The sequence below is a fragment of the Phyllobates terribilis genome, unplaced genomic scaffold, assembly GCF_046119375.1.
Source record: "Phyllobates terribilis strain yellow unplaced genomic scaffold, ASM4611937v1 Scaffold_4__5_contigs__length_816908805, whole genome shotgun sequence".
NCBI lineage: Eukaryota > Metazoa > Chordata > Amphibia > Anura > Dendrobatidae > Phyllobates > Phyllobates terribilis.
The window spans coordinates 478,113,304-478,125,695 of record NW_027362764.1 but is presented as its reverse complement, the minus strand read 5'-3'; the positions used below and the strand labels follow the sequence as shown (position 1 = coordinate 478,125,695).

Sequence of the window (12,392 nt, the reverse complement as noted above, 5' to 3'; positions counted from 1 at the left end):
TAACATTATTGAATGGGTTTCATTTTTACAGTGTTTACTGTGCTGTAAAAAATGCCAAGTTAACATCAGGTAAATAATATGATTATGGTGATACAAAGTTTAAATAATTTTATTTATTTTTTATACTTAAAAAAAACAACTAAAATAAAAGATATTTGGTTTGTAACATTTTATTGGGAGAAACATAACTTTTTTTTGTCATTGATGGATGTGTGTGACAACTTATATTTGCGGAGTAAGCTTTAATTTACTTGTACCATTTAGGGCTTTTTATTTAATTTTTGTGTGTGTGTGTGTGGGGGGGTGCACTGTGACCAAAATAGTGATTTTGTTTTTATTTATTTATTTTTTAATGATCATTTAGGATACATAATGTGATCATTTAAGGCTACGTTTCCACTATGAGTATTTGGTGAGTTTTTGATATTGCAGATTTCCTGCAGCAAATTTCCACCACTTATATAAATTAGGTTACTTGCGTTTTTTCAAAATGCGTTTTTATTTATTTATTTTTTCTGCTGAGGTTTTGTCTCTTTTTGGTATGTCATGTTTTAAATAGAACTGCTTTCTTTGGATACTAGTTACTTAGCTTTACTAAGACTGTTGTTAAAGTCATGTGCGAATTACATTAGTTTTAGGGCAGCATGGTGACTCAGTGGTTAGCACTGTTGCTTACCAGCGCTGGGGTCCTGGGTTCAAATCCCACCAAGGACAATATCTGTAAGGAGTTAGTATGTTCTCCCCGTGTTTGCATGGGTTTCCTCTGGGTTATCCACTTTCCTCCCACACTCCAAAGACATACTGATAGGGAATCTAGATTGTGAGCCCCAATGGGGACAGCAATGATAATGTCTTTAAAGCGCTGTGGACTAAGTTGGGGCTATATAAAAATAAAGATTATTATTATTGCGTTTACACACTAAAAATGTATATATGGCTTTTTCCTGGGGTTTTTCGGCATCTCATTGAAGTATATGGGGAAAATCCACAAATAAAATGCATATGTGACGCGCCCCCTGGGCCAGTGTTGTTTGGGGGATACCCGGAGCCGGATCAGATGGGGGTTGTAGTCTCCGAGTGGCGGTGACCCGGTCCGTGCCCAGGGTGTCAAGCTCAGTGTGTGGCAGTCCTACAGATCTTACTGGATGTTCTTTCGTGTCGACTACGCCACCCGTTGATTTGCGGTCACTACGGCCGCCGCTGCAGCAGGGTCCGCTGAGGCTGGTGGTGTGTGTGCAGCTTCGGGTAGTATAACCCCCAACGGGAGGGGTATAGCCTCAGGGGGTCAGTTGCAGAGGATGGTGGTTGTGGTGGTGCAGTGAGGGTGGTAATAAGACTCAGAGTCGGGCTGTGCAGTTCAGGGTCTTTACTTACTGCTGTTGTTCTGGTCACTCCGGCCTTGAGTGACCGCCCGAGCCGTGTTGCGTCCACCAGGTCCTGGACTCAGCCAACCCCCAGGTGATTCTGGAGCGTGGTCCTGAGCTCCCTTTCTGACTTGTCCTTCTCTCTGGCCTTCCCCACCAGGGATCCACCTAAGTCCGGCTCCCTCGGGCCTCCTGTTGGTAAAACCCTTGTCTCTGGGTTCCCTGACCCTATTCACGGTTTGCCTTCCGGGTGGATTTAGTGGGTGGTCGTGGCAGATCCTGCCCACGACCTCCGGTCTCTGGCTAAGGATTAGGGCCCTCCACCAGCTTGGGATCCGGTACCCTTGTGCCAACTCTTCACCCTCTGGTCTAATTTTGGGTTCTTGGAGTTCCCTCTTCTCCCCCTCTGGGTCCTTCTTTCTCCTCTCTCTCTCTCTTGGCCTTGGAGCTGGCTGAGCTGCTCTGCTTCTCTGACTCAACTCTGACAGACTGACCCTGATCTAAGATGGTTCCCACCTTATATACTCCCTCTATGTGTGAGCTCAGGTGACCAGCACCCAATGAGCTCCTAGCTTTACCCAGACTGCTCCCCCTATCTGCCCCTACACTACTGGGATGTTCCACCCCCCTCCCACTCCAGCCAGGGACAGACACTGTCGTACCTGCACATTTCTCTAGTGGGAGTACCATTGGTCTGTCCCCCGGAAATGGGATGTGTGTAGTGCATGCAGCCTACTGAGCTCAGTTCCACACTCCATCCTTACCCGGGAGTGGAATATCACACCTCTGGCTTGAGGTGCAATACCCCTGTAGCAGCCGAATCCTCAGGGTGCTACATTCCCCCCTGGTAAATCACAGCACGCCCTCGGGCTGTAAGATATAAAAAACATCCACAAACATACAATTTTTTTCATAAACATAAACATAGAAAACATCATATATATTATCAGCAATAAAACTTTTCATATAAATAACATTCTTGTTCCTCCGGCCACGGTGCAACTTGTGACCGGGTAAAGTGCGACAGTCTCTTTAAGAAAGAAACACGGTTTTCCTATAAAACCTGTAGAGGGCGCCTTAGAAAGCGCAACTATATACAAGGGGAATATGGCCGCTCTCAGTCCTCGGCCTGGTAATGGGAATAGGGACACACGGGTTAACAGTTCACTCTTGTCCCAACGGGGACATATTTAAAGCAGCAACAGTTCACTGTACCCCGATGGGTAACTATTTACAGTCTCTTTACCGTACTTTAACGACGGCGTCCTCCTGCTCCTTCTTTGGATTCAGACCCGTCCGGGTCCTCTTGCTCCTCCTCACACCGCAGCTCCTCCTCCGTCAGGCGATGCACATGGAGGGCGTAGGGTCCTTTGGCACACTTGTGCCGGGTGAAGGTGACCTCGTCCCCTACATACAGGTCACGACCTCTGTGTCCCTCCGGCAGATGGCTTTCTACGTCTCTGCGGGTGACAAAGACGTCGCCGGGGGTATGATGGTCTCTTATGAAGCCCCACCCATGCTGCAGGTTGAATTTAATCACAGTCCCGGTGGTACGGGGACCATGAGCTGCACGGGGATCTCTCCTGGTCCGGCTCTTCTGCTCCGCGCTCCTTATCTGTGCTTGCTGTTCCCGGACCCGCCTCTCTCTCCGCTCCTTCTCGAAGACCTCGAGCTGCTGGCGGCAGCACTCTGCACGCTCCGCTGCGGCCGCCCGAGTCTCCTGAGTGAACCCCATGAGGTCTCCTCCGGTGGGGTCCCACTCAAACTGTGCCTCCTCTAGCGGGGGCTGGGTCCTCCTGACGGGCTTCGGAACCGGAATCAGGGGCTCATCTAGGGGTCTTTCTTTCCGGAGTCGGGGATGGTGAAACTCCGGCGGCCACACCAAGGGCTGCCCATCCGGGCACGTATGCTGGGCGAACAGGTCCTCACCCAGGTGCGGTACTTTAGGTGTTATGGGCGCTGTGGTGGTATCGGCGCCCGGGTTGACCAGGCCTTGCGACCAGGCTTGGGGCACGCTAAAGGAAAAGGGCACCGTAAGAACGGCGGCGCCCGTGGTTACTCGGCCCTGCGACCAGGCTGGTGGCTCCGCGGAGGTAGGGGGCGCTGTTGGAATGGCGGCGCCCGGGTGTACTAGGCCTTGCGACCAGGCCGATGGTATTTCCTGCTTTGCCGCGCTCAGGGTCGAAGCGCGTGACGTCACAGGGGTCGCGGCCGCGGTTTCCGGTTGAGGCCTAGTCTGCGGCGGTGACGATGCAGCGACGGGCACGGCAGGGGGAATTTCGGGCTCTGCGACGGGGAGCTGGGGCAGGCACGCGGTTTCCCGGCTCGGGGTAGAGACGTCCCCTTTACCTGCCTCCATTCGTTCAGCTCCCTTCTCGGCGCCGTCTCCGGCCTTCACTCCTCCTGCACCATCCTCAGAGGCGGTCTGTCTCCTCGTCTCGGGTGGCGTGCTCCGCTGACGGGTTTCGGTCCGCTGGGCCATCTCTCGGCTCCACTCCGCCAACGTCTCTCGCTGCACCCGGGCCATCCTCCGTGCGAGGCCCTCCAGCGCAGTCTGTGCACACTCCCGGTCTCGGGGGAGCTGTGCCAGGACCTCCACTAGGCCTAGTGGGGTTGTGGCTTGTAGCAGGCTCCTGACCACTGGGTTGGTGCTGCCTGACTCTCCCTCCATCTCCGGGTAGGCTTTCTCTGGACTCCTCTCCAGACTTCTTGTCTCCGGGTGCGCTCTCTCCAGACTGCTCCAGGCGACACCCATCTTTGCTCTCTTGTTCTGTCTCCGCCCACATTGAGGGTGGTCCCGGGGCAACTTAGTGATTGTCAGTTCCAGGGGCAGTTCTCTCACGCTGATGGACACTTCCAGCATCACAGTCTCTGTTGGTGGGCGCGGTTTCCGCTTTTGGCGCCATTCTTCGACCTGGCCCACGATGGGAGGTGGCCTCTTGCCACCCTCTGGCACGCCCATAATGGCGTCCGCTCTTCCAAGGCGGGAAATCTTTGGAAATGGCGGGAATCGTCTCCCAGTGGCGGGAAACTCCATGGATGGCGGGAAAAAGCTGCAAATGGCGGACAACCGGCGGGAAACGACCTGTGATGGGGTCCGTTGGCGGGGACCCTCCGGAACCGGCGGGAGACTTCTTTTTAAGGTAACGGTGAACTTCTCTTCAGGCACGCAGTACCCGGTTGTTGCGGGCACGTTATCCTGCCGACTACGCCAAAGTTGACGCGCCCCCTGGGCCAGTGTTGTTTGGGGGATACCCGGAGCCGGATCAGATGGGGGTTGTAGTCTCCGAGTGGCGGTGACCCGGTCCGTGCCCAGGGTGTCAAGCTCAGTGTGTGGCAGTCCTACAGATGTTACTGGATGTTCTTTCGTGTCGACTACGCGACCCGTTGATTTGCGGTCACTACGGCCGCCGCTGCAGCAGGGTCCGCTGAGGCTGGTGGTGTGTGTGCAGCTTCGGGTAGTATAACCCCCAACGGGAGGGGTATAGCCTCAGGGGGTCAGTTGCAGAGGATGGTGGTTGTGGTGGTGCAGTGAGGGTGGTAATAAGACTCAGAGTCGGGCTGTGCAGTTCAGGGTCTTTACTTACTGCTGTTGTTCTGGTCACTCCGGCCTTGAGTGACCGCCCGAGCCGTGCTGCGTCCACCAGGTCCTGGACTCGGCCAACCCCCAGGTGATTCTGGAGCGTGGTCCTGAGCTCCCTTTCTGACTTGTCCTTCTCTCTGGCCTTCCCCACCAGGGATCCACCTAAGTCCGGCTCCCTCGGGCCTCCTGTTGGTAAAACCCTTGTCTCTGGGTTCCCTGACCCTATTCACGGTTTGCCTTCCGGGTGGATTTAGTGGGTGGTCGTGGCAGATCCTGCCCATGACCTCCGGTCTCTGGCTAAGGATTAGGGCCCTCCACCAGCTTGGGATCCGGTACCCTTGTGCCAACTCTTCACCCTCTGGTCTAATTTTGGGTTCTTGGAGTTCCCTCTTCTCCCCCTCTGGGTCCTTCTTTCTCCTCTCTCTGTCTCTTGGCCTTGGAGCTGGCTGAGCTGCTCTGCTTCTCTGACTCAACTCTGACAGACTGACCCTGATCTAAGATGGTTCCCACCTTATATACTCCCTCTATGTGTGAGCTCAGGTGACCAGCACCCAATGAGCTCCTAGCTTTACCCAGACTGCTCCCCCTATCTGCCCCTACACTACTGGGATGTTCCACCCCCCTCCCACTCCAGCCAGGGACAGACACTGTCGTACCTGCACATTTCTCTAGTGGGAGTACCATTGGTCTGTCCCCCGGAAATGGGATGTGTGTAGTGCATGCAGCCTACTGAGCTCAGTTCCACACTCCATCCTTACCCGGGAGTGGAATATCACACCTCTGGCTTGAGGTGCAATACCCCTGTAGCAGCCGAATCCTCAGGGTGCTACATATGCACAGTGAAAGAAATTCATATGTTGCAGATTTATAAAAATGTACCGCAGGTCAGTTTAGAGTGGGTATGAAAAGTATTCAGACCCCTTTAAATTTTTCACTCTTTGTTTCATTGCAGCCATTTGGTATTCTTTTTTAATAAATTTGCAAAAATTTCTACATTTCTGTTTTCTTTCAGTCAAGATGGGGTGCAGAGTGTACTTTAATGAGAAAAAAAATGAACTTTTTAGAATTTACCAAATGGCTGCAATGACACAAAGAGGGAAAAATGTAAAGGGGTCTGAATACTTTCCGGACCCACTGTATATTGTGGGGTTTGTATTCACTCAGGTGCGATGACAGGCAAACAGGATGCATGTTCCTTTTAATATCCATCACGGTTTATTGGCTTCATAAACCGGTCAAAAGCAAAATGCAAACAAACAGCCTTTAGTGCAGGCAAAAACACCAAGAAAACAGTCATTTTAGCAAAGTCTCTGGTTAGCCATCGCTGTGGTCATTCAGGCTGGTGTAGCATCCAGTATCCTGGCTTGGTCTGGAGACAAAATATACACAGGAGGCCTTCTCCCTCCAGACACACAGACGATGTGCCAAACAACAGCCTCCATTAAATAGGCTGTTAACCACACCCAGAGGTGAGGTATGTGGGTAGCTAGACTGGCCCAACTCTTCACAGCTACTCGTAAACCAGTCCCAGGTGCACCAAACGATCCTCTTAGTGCTTATGTACACTAGAGAAAACACTCCGGGTTACATCACAGAGACCTGCCATCTCTGTGACACATACCTCCCATCAACTACGCGACCATTAGCCACCTTACAATATATATATACTGTATATGTACAGTATATATATGTATATACATATATATGTATATATATAATATAGTATACATTACTGGTGGGCCCTTGGCATCCCAGTCGGACACTGCATGTCAGGAATTGGTTAAAATCACTGATAGATGTCGTCAAAATAACATTGATTATATAATTAGGCAGTTAAAGAACAGTTCGTTTTTGTGTTTCAAGCAAGAAAAATTGTGATTTTCTTTTCTTGATGCCTTTTTCCAAGGTAAAATTGTGATGGCGAGTCCACTGTCCACTGTGCCACATCATCTTTTTTTCAAGGCTATTCCAGGTATGCAGTGGTTAATACTTACCAAAAGTACGGTAAGGAAGGAAAATCAAGACAGGACTATGAGCACCCTAGGCATGTTATTGCATGTATGTAGTGAAGGCTAGCCTGTCTGTCCCAATCCTGCAGAAGCCCTACTGTAGTACTAAGTGATGAAATAGTTGAACCTAGGTATAATAGAAAGGTATTGAATGTACAGTACATCACTGCTTGATGCCTATGAGTCTTAATGGCAACAAACCAGTTAGAGTGCCCATACTAACCCCTATCCATCACTTGTGCTTTACATGAGGGGTTAATAATGTAAGGCACAAGGCAGTACTTTGTAACCACCTCCAGGCATCTCAAATAAGTAACCCAATTGTCTTTATTTAATAATGCACCTCATTGACCAGATGATGAGGCTTGAGCATAAGCCAGTAACCAGCATGTCACTGTGAGTCATTGAAAATATACAGTATATTGTACAGCAAGTGAAAATTAATTCTCTGAGTTAGAACTGTATCACTAGAAACTGCTCTGTTAACCCCAAGGGAGAGAGAGCAACACAGGCAACAAGGGAAGAAGACACCGCTGTGGTGGATGGGTGGTGGGAAACAGTGGCAAATAGCCTGTAAACTGTTGGGAGTAGAAGAAGCTTAGAGAAGTGCCTCCTTCACTTCTCAGTGTGCACATACCAGTTCCACCAATTTCATCTCACAGACATGTCTTGAAAATATGTCTACGACATACTCACCTAACCCCATTCTTGCTCTGTTTACTACCATTGTCAAGAGCATCACTATATATTGGCAAGTGGTACTGATTACAGGGAGGAAGCTCGGACCAGCACCTCTGTGCAGTATGGTGTGCGAGTAGAGCCGAGTGGTTCACATTGCACCCAGTCAAACATTTTGCATCTTCCTACACGTGGCACCTGACACATGGTAGGGTTTTTAATATTAGACAGTGTAGGACTATCCCGAACGGGTTCATCTTGTTGCGGTGGGATAGCTTTTATACTATTTTTGATTAAGAATGGTGTTACTAAGAACCCTATTTTATTTAAATGCACTTGCTTTTTATTTATTAACAGCAGAGTTTTTCGTTCATTTTGCTTATTGTAGGTTTTTTATCTTCCTACACGGCATCATGATCTCCTCCCAGTTATTTGAATATAGTTTAGTATTTGAAAATAAGGGTTTGCTGACCAGTCTGTGAAAAGGGACGGTCGGCAAACAAATTAAAGGACAGATTTCAGTGTCCAAATTGACCAATCTCACATGTTTACTTAGTCCCTTCCAATTTGGTTTTCATACTCTTGTGGGCTATACATGTTTCCTGACTCTGATATCTGATCCAGCTAGGCTTCATAGCCCAACTGTCCCTCCTTCCTAACTCTGGACATATTTCAGCCTTTACTTGACTGATGATTCTTCCTCTATTTCAGTCCTCCTAGTTTTGCCTAAGTTTTGCTATCCTAAGTCCCTATCAGCTGATCTTGTTCTTGACCTATTTTCTTTAATTCTAATATGGCTGTAAAACTATTCTAAGACCAACTTGCTCCAATGGCCAGCAGCTACTCCTTGACACAGTCCAGGGATCTGCATGGAGAAGGATAGCTCCCTATACGGCGGTGAAAGAGTGGAAGCCAAAGAGTTTCCTAGGACCCATTAACGAGAGCAGGCAGTTCAAAGACTGTCCATGGAATTTCTAGATTTCAAAGTACAGCCAATAACAGTATCTGAAAGTGCATTGTATTAACAATATCATCTAATTTAGCTAATACTTCCCATAAATTATTTAAACCTCGTTCTACCACAGATTATGTATGTTAGATTAAAAAAAGTCTTGCTATAGAATATAGGTGGCTCATATTCTAATTTAAGAAGGATAACAAGTATCTAAAATAGTAAAGTGAAAATATGAATATATTCTGCTCATATTTGAGAATTATTAATAAAGTATATCTTTTCTTCTTAACAGTTTAAAAAGAAGATTTATTTGCTACAACTCCCTAAAACATGAATAATACAACTTCAAATAACATCAACCAAAATGGCACAGAGGAGAGAAGAGTTGACTATGCTTACATTCATTTCACCATAGCAGCTGCCATTTGCATAGTACTTTGTCTTATTGGCTTGATAGGAAATATTACTGTATTTTGGTATCTTTGCTTCAAGATAAAGAGGAACAAGTATACTATTTACATCATCAATCTGTCAGTGGCTGATTTCCTCTTTTTGATATTTAGTTCATTAGTACTAATGTTGTACATTAATACACTAATGAATCCAAAACCAAATTTTCAAGGGAAGAATTCGCTTTACATATTTTTGGAAATCTTCTATGACATTGCACAATATTCAGGAACGTTTATCCTCACAGCCGTCAGTTTAGAAAGGTGCCTCTCTGTTGTAGTTCCCTTCTGGTACCAGTGCCATCGTCCTGAGAACTTGTCCACTATCATCTGTGTATCACTTTGGCTCCTTGGATGTGCAGAGGCCCTCACGGAGAACTTGGTATGCACAAGCAAAGCTTTTTCCGAACATACTACAGAGTGTACAGCCGTTCAGATCATGACTTTTGGTTTATCTATTGTTATCTGCTTACCTATTATGGTTTGTTCAAGTATTATCTTGCTCATTAAAGTAAGTAGGACTTTTAACCAGCAATATCCAACGAAGTTCTACATCATCATTATCATTGCAATTGTTATATTTATCTCATCTGTCATCCCGTTCAATTTTGCATGGTTTTTAATCTATTTCAGACTGCTACCATCAGATATGCATATGCTTGCTTTTCACTTTGCTAGTTTATATAGTACTGTGCTTAATTCTGCACTTGACCCATATATCTATTTCCTTGTTGGGAAAAAATGGAAACAGAAGAAAAATCAATCCATTCAAGATGCCCTCGAAAGAGCCTTCAGAATAGAAAATGATGAAAATAACGACTCAAAAAGTAACCAGACAACCAATACTTCCAGCTAAATTCACCTTCCAAGTGCTGGCTAACTTATTTTGCATAGACAATAATAGACCAGCTGTATACAAATCACACTTTACGTTTTACTGTTTAAATAAACGTTTCCCAAAATATGTCAATATCTGTTAGAAAATGGGTCCAGTAGAGATGTCATGGCCCCAATATAAATAGAAGCGATGATGCTAACGTGAACAGTTGGCTTAATATATTACATACAATGTGTTTTTTTATATTTTAAGGCAAAATTGTGAAATTTACTAAAACTTTATTATTAATGTGCTTTATTCACTCTTAAAATAAGGATGATAAGCAATAAAAGATATTTTATATTATATTTGTCACAAAATTGCCACAATGTACATTTATATACTCCACCTTTTGACTGTCTGGATGGTAAATTATGACATTTGTTGTACTCCTAATGTTATAGCTCTGTGTATCTGCTCAGACAGAGATGTGTACTAGGGTCTCATTGACTGCACATTGTTCAGGGTCTATTCAGCGCATGGTTAAGGTCTCGGGACCCACTTATATGCAGGCAATTAAAGCCCATGAAGAATATGAAAAAGTTCTTCAAAGTTTATATACTCTTAAATCATTCCTTTGCTTGTGAATTACTAAAGGTAATCTTCAGGTCAGGAAGGAGAATAATATTTTTTTAGACTAAAGTTATATGGTACATTGTAAAATTAAAAATAATTTTGTAACAATTTTAGAGAGCTTGTTAGGAGCATAACTAGAAAATGTTTGAATACACACTTTCTTTCTAAGAACAGGAAAAAAATTCCTGACAAATAGTGTCACTGTGACGCTGAGTCACTTTTCACTGCCAGGCCGTAAGACAGAATAGTCAAGGAGTCCGAAGTCAAAAGCCAGGAGGGTACGTCATAAACAGAGGGAAGAGGCAAAGGCGTAGTCAGGTAACGTTCTGTTGGTCAGAATACCAGGAGGATAGCAGATCAGAGCAGAAGGGGTTAAACAGATGGATGGTCAAAACAAGGTCCAAGGTCAGGCAACAGTAGATCAATACACAGAACCCGTAGGCACAAAGAAACAAACCTCACACTAGCTGAATGTATGTTTGGCAGAAATCTGGGAGAAACAGCCCAGTTAAGTAGCCTGGCAGTTACCTGGGATAATGAATACCTAAAGATAGCCAGTGCCTCCTCAGATTGGACAGCCGAGCTGTCAATCAACACACTAACAGCTTCAGTACATCCCGGTACCAGATTGGATGACCGAGCTGTCAATCAAAGTACCGACAGCTTCAGAACGCCCCTGTACAAGATTGGACAGCTGAGCTGTCAGTAACTGCATCCCAGACACAGTAAGGAAACTTTAGATGGAAGGCCCTGACTAACCGATTGGCCTTCACATCTCATGCAGGGACCCAGGATCTCTCCTCTGGTCCGTATCCCCTCCAGTGGATGAGGTATTGGAGGGAATTTCGGACCCTATTAGAATCCACCACCCTCTGAACCTCATACTCTAAACCACCGTTGACTGACACTGGAGGAGGCGGGGATGAGGGAGACAATACCGAAGGGACAACCTCCTTTAATAGGGATTTATGGAAGATGTTTGGAATGCGAAGGGATGGAGGAAGCTTTAATCTAATATTTACAGCCTTACAATTCTTAAAGGGCCAGCAGTTGGCTATGCTTTGTTGCTCCCATTATTTAAAAGTGGGTCTCCTATACTGTTATTGCATATACAGTGACTGTAAGGGCTGCCAAAAATTTGGACGCACCCTAATACCCCTTTGAAGAACCATAGAGGAGGGTCTCAGTAAAAAAATGTTCCCATTATAAAGGAGTGGTTCTCCTATAGTGATAATGCCCAAGCTGTGACTACAAGGGCTGACAAAATTTGGGAAAAACCCCACTAACAATTTAAAGACGCATAGAGCTGGGCCACAGTAATGAGTACGACATGTTCCCATTAGAAAGGAGAGGGTCTGCTCTCCAGTTATAGGGTATGCAGTGAGTCCAATGGCTGCCAAAATTTAGAAAAAAAACCCACTAACAATTTAAAGACACATAGAGCAGGGCCACAGTAACAACATGTTCCCATTAGAAAGGAGAGGGTCTGCTATCCAGTTATAGGGTATGCAGTGAGTCCAACGGCTGCCAAAATTTAGAAAAAAAAACACTAACAATTTAAAGACACATAGAGCTGGGTCACAGTAACAAAATGTTCCCATTAGAAAGGAGAGGGTCTGCTATCCAGTTATAGGGTATGCAGTGAGTCCAACGGCTGCCAAAATTTTGTAAAAACACCACTAACAATTTAAAGACACATGGAGCTGGGCTACAGTAACGAGTATGACATGTTCCCATTAAAAATGAGTGGGTCTTCCATACTGTTTGCCTATGGAGTGAATACAATGGCTACCAACTCCATGCAAGAGACGTAGAGGTCGGAGGGCCTCCTGAAAACAATGTTCCCATTATTAGGAAGTGGGTCTCTCATACTGTTTGCCTATGCAGTGAATGCAACGGCA

At 46.2% G+C, this 12,392-nt stretch overlaps 1 protein-coding gene across 5 annotated transcripts in view; it reads left to right on the top strand.

Annotated features, from left to right (window-relative positions):
* LOC141264377 (mas-related G-protein coupled receptor member D-like) overlaps positions 1 to 10,163 on the top strand; it is a 51,517-nt gene extending 41,354 nt beyond the window's left edge. For 2 of the 5 annotated variants that reach the window (XM_073676668.1, XM_073676667.1), the window contains exons 2-3: positions 6,854 to 6,919; positions 8,882 to 10,163. In XM_073676668.1, the coding sequence (XP_073532769.1) occupies positions 8,920 to 9,894 (975 nt within the window). In that variant the 5' untranslated portion in view covers positions 6,854 to 6,919; positions 8,882 to 8,919 and the 3' untranslated portion in view covers positions 9,895 to 10,163. The remainder of the gene's footprint in view (positions 1 to 6,853; positions 6,920 to 8,881) is intronic. The other 3 variants (XM_073676665.1, XM_073676664.1, XM_073676663.1) reach the window with 2 other exon arrangements.
* Positions 10,164 to 12,392: the final 2,229 nt, after the last annotated feature.